This window comes from Saccopteryx bilineata, chromosome 2 (assembly GCF_036850765.1).
Source record: "Saccopteryx bilineata isolate mSacBil1 chromosome 2, mSacBil1_pri_phased_curated, whole genome shotgun sequence".
Classification (NCBI taxonomy): Eukaryota; Metazoa; Chordata; class Mammalia; order Chiroptera; family Emballonuridae; genus Saccopteryx; species Saccopteryx bilineata.
In genome coordinates this window covers 42,623,142-42,639,734 of record NC_089491.1, presented here as the reverse complement: position 1 = coordinate 42,639,734, position 16,593 = coordinate 42,623,142, and the positions used below count along the sequence as shown (strand labels likewise).

Genomic DNA, 16,593 nt, shown 5'->3' with positions numbered 1-16,593 from the left:
TCCTGCCGTAGGAGCTTTAACTTGGGAAGATGTCACTACAAGAAAAGGCTTACATTCAGCACGGTCACTTGGGACTCCGATACCAGAGGCAGCGTGCCGTATATGGACTCACTTCAGTCAGTGTGACAACACAGTGCAGCTCAGGAAAGGCTAACTAAGCTTATACTCACCTGTACAGTTAATGCTGGATTGTACCCACACTGAACTTTTACCAAACTGACTGAAGTGATAAACTTCAGGTGCACCCAAGAGACACCATTTTAAACAAAAAAGCTGCTAAAATATGTCTCTTACATTAGGCAGAGGTATACCCATGCCATGAAGCACTTAACACTGGTACATTAAGCTTTTTTTTCTTTTTTTTTTTACAATTTTATTTTCAATGTGTTCAGATGTTGGATTTTTATAATATTTTCACAAAGATTCTATAAACCAATAATCTGAACTGGTTAAAAAGGATGACAAAATGAATGCAACATTTAATACAGTTTTTATTTGTTTAATTTGGTAAATGTAGAATGTAATGGTTTCAAGGCAAACTCTGGATTATTTCAGTCACAAAGCAACAGTGAACATGATTCAGAAAAACAATCTTATCTTCAGTATCTACCCACCCCGGCACAGACACATCTATAGAAATCCATGTACATATATATTTATATTAGTTTTCAACAACTCTAGGATTTAGATTCTATATTCTCACACTTCAAAATTATCCGTTTGATGCAGGATATAACCACGAGAAGATAAAAATTCATGCAATGATAATCAGATATTTCTTTAAAAAAGTAAATTCAATGTTTGATAATTCAATGCTATATAAAGTGCATTGAATAGCTAAAATAAAACAAGTGCCAATTTTATTATGAATTAATAATGTATTTATTGTCTTGAAACCAAACAGGCCCGAGTTTCTTTTTGTCTTTATGAGTCAGCTCTCTATAAACTCATTTCTTCCAAACTTCCTGTGTAATAAAAATCGAGACATTTCATTTCTTCTTTGCATTTACAAGAGATGGCAGAAGGCTCAAGGTAGGTATGTTCTTGATCATTCAGAGTCAGAAAGTACTTCTTCTTGAGTGGAAGGTTCGTAATCTGCATTTTCAGCTAATTCAATATCTAACTCATCATTACTTTCTGCACTGTAATCAACTTCTTCAAGGAATCGAGGTTCATCTTCATCCAAAACATAAGTCGTGGGGCTGTAGCCAAAGCACACAGAATAAACAAGCCTCATTAGATTTTAAGGTCTGAAGATAAGATTTTGAACTCACTGGATTAACTGTAATTTCAGTATAATAAAACCTTTTGTTAGGTTGACTTTAAAAATGTTATACAAATGGACAAGTTAAGGGATTTCTAATAGTTGAAACCTCCTTGCATTGATAATAATGGGTAAAATGCTAATTTTTATCATATTAAAAGTATCAACATACATCCTATAATTAGATATCAACAAAAAACAACAGGCTCTCATTAGGTTACTTCTTTGAAGAGTTCCATCAATTTGTGGTTTACAAGTTCTATTTGAATCACTGTAAATCAAGCAACAGAAAATTTCAATAGGCTTTATAAGGAACTATGGATATTTAATTGGTTTCTCTAGTAACATACTGACACCTTTTATTCTATGTTTCTGTAAAATGATTATTTCCATAAAAACATATATATAGCCTCACAGTTTCTACTGGTCAAGAATAAAAATCAAAAGCAAGTGAATACTCCATAACCAGATTAATTACTTTCCCTGGAGGCACAGAATAAGATATTTGCTTAAAAGCATGAAGTGCTTCTGAATATTTCATTAGGTACATTGTTCGGGATTAAGACAAACTTCCCACTCGGGTAATATGTATATATATTCTTTCCTCTTCCAAAAAATAGCAGTATTCTGATTTTTCCCCACTTGAGAGATTTTACACACAGATACATACATACACACACACACACACCATACATACCATATCAAAGAAACACTACAGCAACATCTCAGTGTCCCCATTTTGTGACCCAAACTATCTTACATTCATCTAGATGTATGTTCATTTATATACCACCTGTTTCCAAGGGATTTCCCACCACTGATACAATTAAAAGCTACAAAATCGGAAAATAGAAAAGGACACAATAATCTGTTAAATGAGCAGAGAAGCAGATGTCATTAGACACCTAAAATAAAAGAATTCCTATCATTGAATATTCAAGTCAGTTCAGCTACCTGGAAATTTGGGCAAGAATGACAAGTGAATAGATTATATGGTTCTAGTTTTCTGAGAAGAGAAAGCAAACTCATCTGGCATCCTTTTTCCTAGAATTGTTTTAATTTTGTTCATTTAAGAAAAGAGAAAAGTATATTGCAAAACCGTCTTGATCTTATATATAACAAACTTCCTCTTGCAAGTATGTATGATGATGGAGTAGTCCTGATAAACCAAGCTGAGAGGCTAAAAGGATTATGTGACTTTAAAACACACCTCACAGTTACAAAAATAAGTGCACAGCTTTTAATTAGGCAACTCAAATATTTATCATGACTGTTTTAGGAAAATGTTAGATTAAATGATAAAATTATTTGCCTTTTAAAATGACAATGACTTTCTTTCTTTTGAATCATTCCTTCAATTGATTCAACTATACCAGTAATTCATTCCTTCTGCTTGGCCTTGGTATTTCAAATTCACAGCGGTGCCCAGGTAATTCTTAGAATAGAAAACTAGCTGAAGCAAAGGGTGGGAGGGGTGAAGAGAGAAAGAAAGAAAAGACAAATCTCTTACCACTTCCTGTGTGCTTGTTTTCTTCCTGGAGACTGTTGTAACAAGAAGAAATGTTCATGGAAATAAAAGGAAGGAAACATTTGCTCAAAAGCCACAGAGTGCACTGACACAGGGGCTGGGGAGACCGACCAGGACTACAGAGGTTGACCCACGGTGACGAGGCACAGGGGCCAGTGTGGTGCAGTCACCCAGCAGCATCGCGGGCACTCCCAACAGGCAGGAAGAGCACAAAGTCCGGGCAGTTGGATGGTAAGCAGGGAAACACTGTTCAGAAAGATGGAGTGCAGGCTCCCATGCACCCCCTCCACGACCACCAAGGGAAACAGACTGGTTACAGGAAGCCCAGCCACTACACTGGGGGACCTAGTTCTACATGGGAAGCTGGATACTAGAAAATTAATCAGTCTGAATTAAGGAAAAGGGTTTTTTTTTTAAAGCCTACTCTTATAAGCTGTAGGTCAATGAGGAAACAGGAGAGAAGTATGATTTAGAAACAACAAAGGTGCCCAGGATCAAGCCAAAGACAGCTCCTGGACAGCAAGGAGACTTAGATGACTGCTGGTTATCAGACGCTGACAAGCACTTTGACAGAGAGGCACACCTGGAAGGCAAGCCCCTGCAGATTGAAAAGAAATTCCGTAATAAGGAATGTTTGGGGCTGGTGTGATCCTGTCAGCCCCCATCTTGGCGCAGGTGCACGCAGTGACGTGAACTCCAGCCGCGTTCCGGCATCACCCATCCTTCAGTTTCCCACTCGGATCCCACTCCTATAACCCATGCTGGCCCTGATATCCAGCTCATTTCTGCAGATCCTAACAAAATCATGTTCTAGCCTGCAGCTAAAGTATAAGGAGCACATCCAGCAATGCTGATGGGCCATCAGTGCAAACTAGGTACGTGTGTTCAGTGGGTGGAGGGTGAGGCGCGATCAGATCTCGGTTTAAATACCGGGGAATCCTGAGACAGAGGAAAGGGAAGGAGGATGAAACCTCCCATCACTCTAACGAAAGCAGCCTTCTTACTGCTATTCCAGATGCCACTTTCCAGCCCATCTTTTTCTAGCTCTGCTGTACTTCACTGTGGTAGAAATTCTGACACCCCTGTCTCGTCTCAATGTTGACAAGTGGTCTTCATTCCTTATGTATGCCTCAGAAATAGGTGCTTATGAAAATGCTCTATCTGTTCTTTCTTATATGCATGCCCTCTTTGAGTGGGCTCATATATTTCAAGTTACATTTTGACCATTTCCAAATCAAAAGTAGACCCCACCCCTCCCTTGCACATCTGCCGTGTAAGCATTGACTTGCTTGTACATTCACGTGGCTATCTCACATGCACCTTGTGAAGGTAACATGTTCACAGTTTTACTCACTGTTATCCCGGCCAAGCCTGCTCCTCTTATGGTTTCTTGATATCATTCACTCAGTGAGTCATAAAACCAAAATGCTTGGCAAGTAAGTCCCGCCAATTTCCAGACCACTCCTTGCCCACACTTTACAAGTCTTCACTAACACTGTTTCCTCTGCTGAGAACATACTTCACTAGAACTCCTGTTTCTAGTTCTTTCAAACTGCAGCTTGTGCTCCTCCTCAGATGTTCGTCCTTTCTTCCAGCCCCCCTTTGGGGTGAGAATTTCATCTATTCGTGGCCCTGTGTTCTCAGAACTAAATCATAAGCATTTTAAGGCCAGGAACTGTGACTTACCCATCTCAGTAGCACCTGTCAGCTCCTGGCAGTGCCTGACACATCGTTGGCCCTGAACAAATGCTGCTCCTTCTTTATGAGCAGCCACGAGGTCCACACGGTCACTGACTTTCATATAACCCCGTCCCATTAATTTTACTTTAGTAAAAAAAATCAAGGCACAAGACCAGTCATGGCAATTCGGCTTTACTTTTATTAATCATTCCAACATATGTTTTATACACCTTACAATTTAGGAAGTATCTTCACATACATTATCTCACAATAACCTTCACTGACGAGAAAGACTTCAAGGTCATCTGCCCTAATGTTAGAATATAATCATTTTCCATTAGCAGATAAGAGTTCAAATATTATTTCAAACATTAAAAAAAAAGTCTAATCAGCATTTAATTGGTTCCCATTGCTATTACTTTTTTCCATCAGTTTTCCTCATTTCCCTCATTTTCTTGCTATAAGTTTATTCCTTTTGCCTGTTTTTTTTTTTTTTTTTTGCTTCATTCTCTACCAGCAATCCTGTATACACCTGCCTTAACATCAGGGGTCCCCAAACTACGAGCCCACCCGCGGGCCACATGCAGCCCCCTGAGGCCATTTATCCAGCCCCGCTGCACTTCCAGAAGGGGCACCTCTTTCATTGGTGGTCAGTGATAGGAGCATAGTTCCCATTGAAATACTGGTCAGTTGGTTGATTTAAATTTACTTGTTCTTTATTTTAAATATTGTATTTGTTCCCGTTTTGTTTTTTTACTTTAAAATAAGATATGTGCAGTATGCATAGGGATTTGTTCATAGTTTTTTTTTATAGTCGGGCCCTCCAACAGTCTGAGGGACAGTGAACTGGCCCCCTGTGTAAAAGTTTGGGGACCCCTGCTTAACATCCTTCTATTCTAGCTATTAGTGCTTAGTGTAGAAGTGACTACTTCAGAAACAGTAAGAAACATTTCATTCAAAAAAGAACAGCATTTTAGTGCAAAAGCAAACCCTCATGCAGCTTCATGACACATACAAAAACCACAGGGCCTTCTCACAAGAGGAAGGCACTGAAATTCTCCACTGCACGGTGTCATTATCGTGCAGAAAACATTTATAATTGCAACTATTTCTAAAGCTCGGGTAAAAAATTGTGCTTCATTCAAATTCATTAAACATTAAACTGTTAAGCACAGCACAAAATTAAACCTAAGGAATTCAGCATTTTCCTCAAACGTACCCATCTACTTCCATTAGAGCTGACTGGCCACCCGAGACATCAGGATGTGGACCTTCCGCTCTGGTACTCACACAAGCATGAAAGAAACGAAAGGTTGTATACGATGTCAGAAATTCTCTCATGCCTCTACTCCTCTACTAACCAGCTGTGTGACCTTGAGCAAATCGCTCTCCCCAAGCACCAGTTTTCTCAACTTAAAGCCGAATAACAGTATCAGCCCCTTGACCTTACAAAGTTGTTTGGCTCAAATTAGGTAGTACATGTTAAAGCATTTGTAAACTCTTAAGCTGTGCAAATATAAAACATTATTATGACATTAGTAAAACCTACCTTGTTAAAGAAAAAAAGTAAATCAAAGCTTTTTCAGTTCCTAAGGAGCCCAGACAATGAGCTGCCCTGAGCCAATGGGACTAAAATTATTGCCTTGCCTTTCTAACTCATAATCCTTCCTTAACCTTGCACTCTGCTACAATTTTGAGACTAACCTACCTATCTTAACACAGAACAATAAAGATAGCCTGGAGGAGAATTTCTGAAGCTTATGCACAATCAGAAAAATATTCCATTGCCCAAATTATCAGCAATTTGTGACTTGCTGATTGTGTCTTTGTATTGAAGTGTCAGGTTTAATGTGAAAAAAAAATCTGTCTGCATAAATATTAGAGAATATTTTATTTATGAAATTTTATTACTATCTTGTAAGAGATACAGCATTTACTAAATATCACAAACTAAACAAAAGTCTCCATAGAAAACACAAGGAACAGTTCCTGTCCTTCTTAAATGACCACAGAATACATGTAAGTACCAGCACACTTGTACATGCACACACTCAGGCTTAGTGCACAGAATATCTTACAAGAGAATTTTATCTTTGGGGGGGGGGGGGAACAAAGTAGCTAAGCTGCCCTTAGGAAATAGTAATTAACTAATTCACTAAACTCCAACTTACTTTACTACTGATCTGAAAACATCTCTTAGATACAATGAAAGGATTAAATAAATGGTTAAATTCCCAAATAATGCAGGAGAGCTTCAAAAACTGAAACCATTCCTTTGTAGTAATTTTGCTCAGTCACTTGGAAACCACAGATGTAAAAGTACAGGGCGACTTTGGAGTTAGACCTGGGTGCCAGTCCTGGTTCTGCTGGGAATTACTAGATGCATCAATGACCTCGGATGAATTCATCTCTGAGCCCCTTTACATATGTAAAGGGGCTACAATACCATCTCTCTCTGATCATTCTCAGTGAAACACTAGACTCTCTGAGATAATAACTAAACTTAATGGAAACTCAGAATGGGCACCCGAGTCAGTACTCCCAGGACCACTCCAGGCTAGTGATCTGCTGGGAAGACTTACAGGATTCAGCACACAGTTGGAACCACAGCTATGATTTACTACAGTGAAAGGATACAAAGCAAAATCAACCAAGAAAAAAGATGCGTGGGGCAAGGTCCAGAGGAAACCAAGGTCAGGCAAGGGCAGCTGCTAAGAGGCAGAGAAGTCATCAGAGCCTTCAGCAATTTCAAAGGACTGTCGGCAAAACCTGGAGCTCAGAGCTGCCGAGTTTCCTGAAAGAAGCGAGTTGCATAGATGTGACCCCAATAGTTTTCCTGTAACGGCATTTGACAAATTCTTAAAATATTTAGTATCAGAGGCTGAGAAGCAAAGCAGAAAGCAGCAAAACAAACGAAACAAAATAAATACAGGACTTTCAGCAGTCTTGTGGAGCTGAGGAAAGGTGAAGCCCTAGGCCAGGGGTCCCCAAACTTTTTACACAGGAGGCCAGTTCACTGTCCTTCAGACTGTTGGAGGGCCGGACTATGTTCATAAAAAGAAAACTATGAACAAATCCCTATGCACACTGTACATTATCTTATTTTAAAGTAAAAAAACAAAACGGGAACAAATACAATATTTAAAATAAAGAACAAGTAAATTTAAATCAACAAACTGACCAGTATTTCAATGGGAACTATGGGCCTGCTTTTGGCTAATGAGATGGTCAACGTCCGGTTCCATATTTATCACTGCTAGCCGTAACAAGTGATATGACGCACTTCCGGAGCCATGACATGGGCATCCGCGTCACCGGAAGTAGCACTGTACATGAACGATGCCGATGCCGCGCTTTGCAGGGCCGCCACATACAGTACTCCAGGAGCACAGGATGCAGATCCTGTGCTCCTCTCACTGACCACCAATGAAAGAGGTACCCCTTCCGGAAGTGCGGCGGGGCCGGATAAATGGCCTCAGGAGGCCACATGAGGCCAGCGGGCAGTAGTTTGGGGACCCTTGGCCTAGGCCTTCAGCTGTGACCTCTGAAGTAGAAAGGAAAGGCATGAACCAAGGGTTAAATGAATTTCACAAGTTTTGCAAACCCACCTCAAATCAGCTAGGTCCCCACTGGATTAGGGGGATCTGCCCTGCTCTACAGCCTGCCAAAGGATAGAATGAATCCTCTTTGAAAGAATATGTATTATTCTTTTTCTGATATACTGTATTCTTATTTTAAAGTCTCTAATAGACACTTATGTGACAGGAATAACTTCATTCTTCCTAGAGGCTACCAGGAATAAAACACAAATATTTATAAAATATACAGTCTGAAAATTCCTTGTATAGCTAAGTCCTACAGACTAAAAATTACTAACTTCATACCTATCTGGATCTCAATGATAAGGAACACTTCCTTCTCTTAGGATAAGCCTCAAAGCTTTCATTACAATCTAATCTGGCCTGGGGTCCTGAAGTGCTCATATAAATCCCAAACTTACTTTTCTATTTGATTTTGATCTTCTCTGTATTTGTGACTACAGCAGCATTTCACTGACTCAGCACAAGCAACTATGCTATCAAGGGGACTGAAAATTGTGATATGATCTTCAATTATGTGGCATCATTTATCTGCCTAGACACTACCTCAATAGTAATTATATCTGTAAGAATTTTCTACCTGATAGTAATAAATGACTCTAAGAAATCCAAACCAGACTCAAATATGTGCATCACAGCCACTACCTGGGGAGATCTTTTAAGATTAGCTTGGTTAAATGGTGAACTGTACATCAAAAATAAAGCATATTATTACCAGTAAGCTTCACTACAGAGCTAGGTATTAGATACTACTGTTAACATCTGGCACCAGGCCATCTAGACTGACAGAGACTTTCTCCTTGACAGAACTTTAAGTCAGGCTCCTCTTGCTAACTCGGCCCTGACCTTGGACTATGTCCTTAGTCCAATTTCAGCAAGAATCTTGTTGAGTCAGTTTATCAAAAATCACCCAATCTCAGTATCTAATCACTTTTGCCTGCTTTCAGCAAAAATTCTGTCAAGTCAGATTATTCAGCATCTCCTATACCCTAAAGTTTCCTCTTAGTAATTTCAATCCACACTACTACTTGGCTATAAATTTCCATTTTTCCTTATTGTATTCCGAGTTGAACCAGATCTCTCTCCCCTACAGAGAAAGCTCGTGTGGCAGTGCTCCTGAACAAAGTCAGCCTTCCAGCTCCTTTAACAAGTGTCATGAATAATTTCTTCTTTAACAATAGTAATTTAATATTCTCAGGAGAAAAAGTTCCTACATATTTATAAATACTAGCTTCACATAAAGTATGGATAATACAGAGGTCAACATTTCATTCTAGTGTTAATAGGTCTATAGTAATCAATGTCTATTACTACTTTACCAATAACTTAGAGGGATCTTACAATGTTAGAGACAGGGTTGGAAGAGCCTTTAAACAAGGAACATTATGATGTTAACTGGTCAAAAGAACTGGACCCACTCCCTATACCTATTAGAAATGTACTCTATTTTTATCAAACACATCAAATTAGAAAGCAGACTCACAAGCAACAAGTATATACCAATAATTCAGAGCCTCTCTTATTCCCCTTATTCACTGCACCTCTAAGAACAGGAATAAGACAAGGATACTCACTCTCACCACTTTTATTCAACATAGTACTGGCAATCCTAGCCAGAAAAATTAGGCAAGAAAAGAAATAACAGGCATCTAAATCAGGAAGAAGTAAAATTTTCTCTATTTGCTGATGATATTATATATAAAAACTCCACCAGCCCTGGCCAGTTGGCTCAGTGGTAGAGCATCGGCCTGGCGTGCAGAGGTCCCGGGTTCGATTCCTGGCCAGGGCACACAGGAGAAGTGCCCATCTGCTTCTCCACCCCTCCCCCTCTCCTTCCTCTCTGTCTCTCTCTTCCCCTCCAGCAGCGAGGCTCCATTGGAGCAAAGATGGCCCGGGCGCTGGGGATGGTTCCTTGGCCTCTGCCCCAGGCGCTAGAATGGCTCTGGTTGCAACAGAGCGACGCCCCGGAGGGGCAGAGCATCGCCCCCTGGTGGGCAGAGTGTCGCCCCCTGGTGGGCGTGCCAGCGCATGCGGGAGTCTGTCTGACTGTCTCTCCCCGTTTCCAGCTTCAGAAAAATACAGAAAAAAAAAAAAAACTCCACCAAAAAATGTTAGAAATATTAAACAATAATAAACTATTTCAAAAACAACACCTGAAGGATCCAAATCAGTATGCAAAAAAACAGCTGCACTTCTGTAGACCAACAATGACCTATCAGAAGAGAAATCACACTTACTATGGCATCAAAAAAATAAAGAAAAAAAACAGAGATAAACTAACCAAGAAGGTAGAAGATATGTACACTGAAAACTGTAAGAATCTGATGAAAGAGGTGGAGGAGGATATGGGGAGATATTAATAAACAGCAATGGATGTAGACTTGACTTGGGTTGGTGAACACACAATACAGTGTACAGATAATGTGTTGCAGAATTGTGCATCTGAAACCTGTATAATTTTGTTAACCAGTGATACCCCAATACCTTTGATTTTAAAAAGCTAATGAAAGAAACTGAAGACGACACAAATAAATGGAAAGATATTCCATGCTCATGGATTGGAAGAATAATGTTAAAATGTCCATATTACCCAAAGCAATCTACATATTCAATGCAATCCCTATCAAAATTCCAATGGCACTTTTTACAGGGGGAAAAAAAAAACTCTAAAATTTGTATGGAATAATGAAAGACCCTGAATAGCCAAAGCAATCTTGAGGAACAAGAACAAAGCTGGAGGCATTACAATTCCTGACTTCAAAACTATATTACAAAGCTCTAGTATTCAAAAAATAGTATGCTACTGGCATAAAAACAGACATATAGATCAATGGGCAGAATAATAGAGACCCTGAAAACAAACCCACTTATATATGGTCAATTAATTCAACAAAGGAACTTTAAGAATATACATTGGAGCCCTGGCTGGATAGCTAGGTTGCTTAGAGCATTGTTCCAAAGCACAGAGGTTGCTGGTTCAATCCCTGGTCAGGGCACACACAGGAACAGCTTGATGTTCTTCTCTCTCTCTCTCTCTCTCTCTCTCTCTCTTTCTCTCTCTCTATCTCTCTCTATCTATCTCTGTCTCCCCTTCCTCTCTTACTGAAATCAATAAATAAAATTTTTTTAAAAAGGAATATACCTTGGGAAAGAATAGTCTCTTCAATAGATGTTATCAGGAAAACTAAATAACCACACACAAAAGAATAAAAATAGAACCCCATCTTACACTATACACAAATATCAATACAGAATGGATGAAAGACTAGAATGTAAGACCTAAACTCCTAGAGAAAAACAAAGGGAGTAAAAAACTCTTTGACACTGGTCTTGGCAATGATCTTTTTCCTTTTTTTTCTTTTTTTGGATTTTATACCGAAAGCAAAGATAACAAAAGCAAAAATAAACAAGTAGGACTATATCAAAGTAAAAAGTGTTTGCACAGCAAACTATCAAGAAAATGAAAAGGGCCTGTGGAATGGGAGAAAATACATACTTGTAAACCACATGTCTCATAAGGGTGTTATATCCAAAGTATACAAGGAATCACACAATTCAAAAGAAAAAAATCAATTTAAACATGGGGAAATGACCTACTTTAAGTAGACATTTTTCCAAAGAAGATATACAAATGGCCAACAGGTACATGGAAAGGTACTCAGCATCACTAACCATCAGGTAAATGCAAATCAAATGACAATGAGATTAGAATGGCTATTATCCCAAAGATAAGAGTTAACAAACGATAAGTGAGGACGTAGAGTAAAGGGAACCCTTGTCCACTGTTGGTAGAAATGTAAACTGATACAGCCACCGTGGAAAAGTATGGAGGTTCTTCAAGAAATCAGAAATAGAACCACCATATGATACAGCAATCCCACTTCTGAGTACATGTCCAAAGGGAACAATATCATATTTGTAAAGGGAGATCTGTATGCCCATATTCAAAGCCAAATATGGAAATAGCCTAAGTGTCTGCTGATGGATGAATGAATCAAGAAAATATGGTATATAGATATACAATGGAGTATTATTCAGTGTTAAAAAAGAAGAAAATATTTTTTGATTTCCTACTACATGGATGAATCAGAGGGCATTATGCTAAGTGAAATAAGCCAGACAAAGAAATATACTGCATGTGAAATCTAAAAGAAAAATAAAATGAAACTCAGAAACAGAGTAGAAAAGTTGCCAGGGACAGGGGTTGGGAAATAGGGCTGGTTGGTGAAAGGGTACAAATTTTCTGTTTTAAGCTGCTTAAGGTCAGAAGAAGTGATGATGGCAAGAGTTGACAACTCTAGATTTTATCATCGAAATCTGCTATGAGACTAGAACTTAAATATTCTCATACATACACACACACAAAGATAAACATGAGGTAATGGATAGATATGTTAATAACTCAATAGGAGAAATGTTTGCACAATGTACATATACATATACCAAATCATCATGTTGTATACATTAAATATCTTACACTTTTATTTGTGAATCATACCTCAACAAAGCTGGAGTGGGGGGAAGAATACAGATAACTTAAAAGAAGGCTTCTAAACATCAGTGAGAACTAACAATCTTTAAATTAGTTTCCATTGTTTAGCAGGCACATTCAAGAGCAGAAAATTCAGGTGATCACTCTGTCAATTATCACATTATAAAGAACAGAGCGCTAATTAATGTTTTACTATACTTAAAACTGCTAAATTGATATATATAACGGCATGGCGATAATTACATCTGATGACAAGTCAACATCTAACAACAAAAAGGAAGGTTCTGTATAATGGGAGTATTCTCACCCATATATATTATACATTAAACTATAAAATGTTAAGCTGGGATACTATGATTAAGAACTATGATATTTAATTATCTCTGATCCTATAGCTTATCAAATTTTATATGTATAAATATATCCCATTTTAGGAATAAAAATTTAACTATTTAGAGGACTATTTGGCAGATGCAGTTAACTTTTCAAAGGGATACTAAATGAGTTGTTTCTGATATATGTAACCAGAAAGTTATTGGAAAGTTATCTGATGTGTGCAGACAGCAACAAAATAAAATTTATTTTACAGATCCTAATTTCAAACCTTCTTAATTCAGATATTATCTGATATCAGCACTGTTTTCTACATTGCTTCTTTTGGGGGTAAAGGTAATCCAGTAAGATCACTAAAAACAGCATTCAAAATGTAAGAATAGTTCAATCAAAATATAAAAACATTTCATTAAAATATCATTGATACAAATATCAATGTTAAAAGAATCAAAAATATTATCACAAATATTAAATGTGTAAACTTAATTATAGTAATCTTAAAAATGTACTTGGCTGTCAAAATAGCTGTGCTTTTCCTATGCTTAACTAATTTAATTAGGTCTAACAGTATACTACAAGGTCACAACAGAATAAAACAAGTGCATCTTACCTAGTTACTTTGCAGCTCGATTCAATCAAGTCATTTTCAAAGTCAAGCAGGCTGGAAGACATACTATATTCCAACGGAGATGTCAGTCTTTTCAAACGCAATAGACCAACACAAAATTTGGCTCCCATCTCTTCCAATTCTCGAGTGCCAATCTGTAAGCCCTGGAAGTAAAGCAATAGTATATGTGTAATTAGGATGTTTGCTATTCTCTGGCTGTATTTCATTAAAATTACATTGAAGGAATTTATAACTGTATTAATAAAATTAAAAGATTAGTATTTTTATGGACCCAGGACTCAACAAACACAATGTCTTAACTATATCAGATATTCTGAGTCACAAAGATATTTGCCTTATAAAACTATTTCTAAACTATCTATTCTTACCAAATGCAAATGATTTTCACCAATGTACTGGGGAGAAAAAAATACATAAATATTTTGTGTTTATGTTGCTCCTGGAGTTAATGTGTAAAAATATATTTTTATAAGATTTTGCAAATATTTCTTGTAATCTACCTTGGATACCAATGTTAAAATATTGTAACATTAAAATCAAAGCTCCAATTTGTATATTTAAACATTATCTTTTAGGTATTTTTATTGTAAGATAATCAAACAAAAAAAGGAAACTATGTAAAAAAAATTAAACAAATCTAAGCCAATGAAGCAATAGAATTAATTCCTATGTTCCAAGTCAATTAAGAATGCCCATTTCAAATTCTGTCTACTAAAGAGAAAATTTTACAAGCCCCATCCCTTTTTAACACAAGGGTTTTCCAACAAAAAATATAAAGTTTACTAGAAGTTAAATGTACCACAAAAAGGATAAAAATGGAGTGTAAATCAAGATTTTGCATGTCATTTAATTTTCAGATATAAATGAATCTCTAAAATAAGTGAAATTCCTACACCAATAAAGTTGCAGGTATAGATGAAAGCTGGCATCATTTAGAGAGAAGGTACTGTACAACAGTTTTTCAATGACAAGACTTACAGCAGAGGGTAACTGAAGAATATGAGTTATAAAAACCATTACTTAACCTACATGCCTTTACAATAATGACTGATTTATAGATATTTAATGAGTTTGTCCATCTCCAAATATTCTAGGAAATGTAGCCTGTCTTTATTAGATCATACAATTGCTTTCTTAATTTAAAAGCTTTAGAAAGTTTATGCCTATTTCTGAATTAGTTCATAGAAAATTATAAGAATATTAGTGTGAAGAAATCTTTTTTAAAAATATAGACACAATTTATAAGCTAATAAGTTTGATAAGTACATGTTATATGCATGTCTGGGGATGGAGGGAGATTTCCATTCAATTTTTTCATGAATCTAAAACCACTCTGAAAAACAAAACATTTGCCTGACCAGGCGGTGGTGCAGTGGATAGAGCGTCAGACTGGGATGCGGAGGACCCAGGTTCGAGACCTCAAGGTCGCCAGCTTGAGCACAGGCTCATCTGGTTTGAGCAAAGTTCACCAGCTTGGACCCAAGGTCTCTGGCCCAAGCAAGGGGTTACTCAGTCCGCTGAAGGCCCTTGGTCAAGGCACATAAGAGAAAGCAATCAATGAACAACTAAGGTGTTACAATGAAAAACTAATGATTGATGCTTCTCATCTCTCTCTGTTCCTGTCTGTCTATCCTTATTTATCCCTCTCTCTGACTGTCTCTGTGTCTCTGTATTAAAAAAAAAAAAGGTAAAAAAAAAACATTAATCCAAAAAAAAGTTAAAAAAAACTAAAAGGAAATATATGTTATAATCAAAGCATTGAATTTCAGACATTAAAATTTTGGCTTAGTAATGAGATACACTTCTCTCTTTAAGTGTTTTAATGACGCTTGGCAAAGTTGTCCACTAGAGCAATGATTAGGGGACGGACAGGCTTTGGAACCTGGAATGCTGCTTATGCTATATTGTATCTCTCACCATCACCACGCCCTTGGTAAACTAGAAGTCACTGTTTTTGCAATATCTGGAGAGAATTCAAAAGATATTATTACACTTTGGAAGAAGAGTATGCTGTGTGGTCAATCTCAAACAGAAAGCACTGACATGTCATCAAATTCCACTCTACCAGGCCCCAAAAGTTTGAATGTCAGTTACAAAATCTTCACAACTTTTTTCCAGCTTGTTACACACTGAAAAAGTCATTATTTAGGCTTTCCACTTAACCCTTTGAGTAGTATGAACATTCATGTACGTCCTCGTGCCTCCTGACCATCCAGAGTGGGATCAATTTATTTTAAAATATGTAAGATAACACTAAAGAAAGGCAAATGTATGTTCTTCTTGTTTCTATGAATTGATTATCAAACAAACATGATTTTAAGTTAATAAAACTATAACTGGAACTAATTTCACTTTTTGAAAAAAAACTCACTTCCAGGGGTCAGCGAGCATGAAAAGAACTCACGACTCAAAGGGTTAAATATTCTGACAGCAACTATATTTACCTTTTTTAATACTAACCACTGGAAGATTTGTAGCTCTCTCCAAACATATAGTTATACCACCTTTATGTGAAGTATACAAAAATCACTATTAGATTCCGTTTCCTCTTGCCCCATGCCAAAAAGCCCAAATGAAAACATAACAAAATGAAGGTCATAATTAGCAGAACACCTGAAAATCTTACTGTGCCAAGGCAAGAAAGACATTCAGGTTTGTGGCTGCTTGTCTAAGATCAATTCATTGCCCATTAAGTTTTCAAGATTAAAATTTTAAAAGTTCAAAGCCACTTAACATTTTATTAGTCTTTAATTTCAAAAGTAAAGTTTAAACCAGGGGTCGGGAACCTTTTTGGCTGAGAGAGCCATGAATGCCACATATTTTAAAATGTAATTCCATGAGAGCCATACAACGACCCATGTATGTTACACATTATTCAATAAAAATTTGGTGTTGTATCGGAGGACAGCTGTGATTGGCTCCAGCCACCCGCAACCATGAACATGAGTGGTAGGAAATAAATGGATTTTAATACATAAGAATGTTTTATATTTTTAACATTATTATTTTTTTATTAAAGATTTATCTGTGAGCCAGATGCAGTCATCAAAAGAGCCACATCTGGCCCTG

General features: G+C 37.3%; 1 protein-coding gene across 4 annotated transcripts in view; it reads right to left on the bottom strand.

The window, feature by feature from the left end:
• Positions 1-478: 478 nt before the first annotated feature.
• The window catches only part of AGTPBP1 (ATP/GTP binding carboxypeptidase 1), a 163,152-nt gene continuing 147,037 nt past the window's right edge, over positions 479-16,593 (bottom strand). For 2 of the 4 annotated variants that reach the window (XM_066256967.1, XM_066256969.1), the window contains 2 exons: positions 13,507-13,667; positions 479-1,202 (listed from right to left, as the gene is read on the bottom strand). In XM_066256967.1, the coding sequence (XP_066113064.1) occupies positions 1,049-1,202; positions 13,507-13,667 (315 nt within the window). In that variant the 3' untranslated portion in view covers positions 479-1,048. Of the gene's footprint in view, positions 1,203-4,663; positions 7,309-13,506; positions 13,668-16,593 lie in introns of those variants that run through there. The other 2 variants (XM_066256968.1, XM_066256970.1) reach the window with 2 other exon arrangements.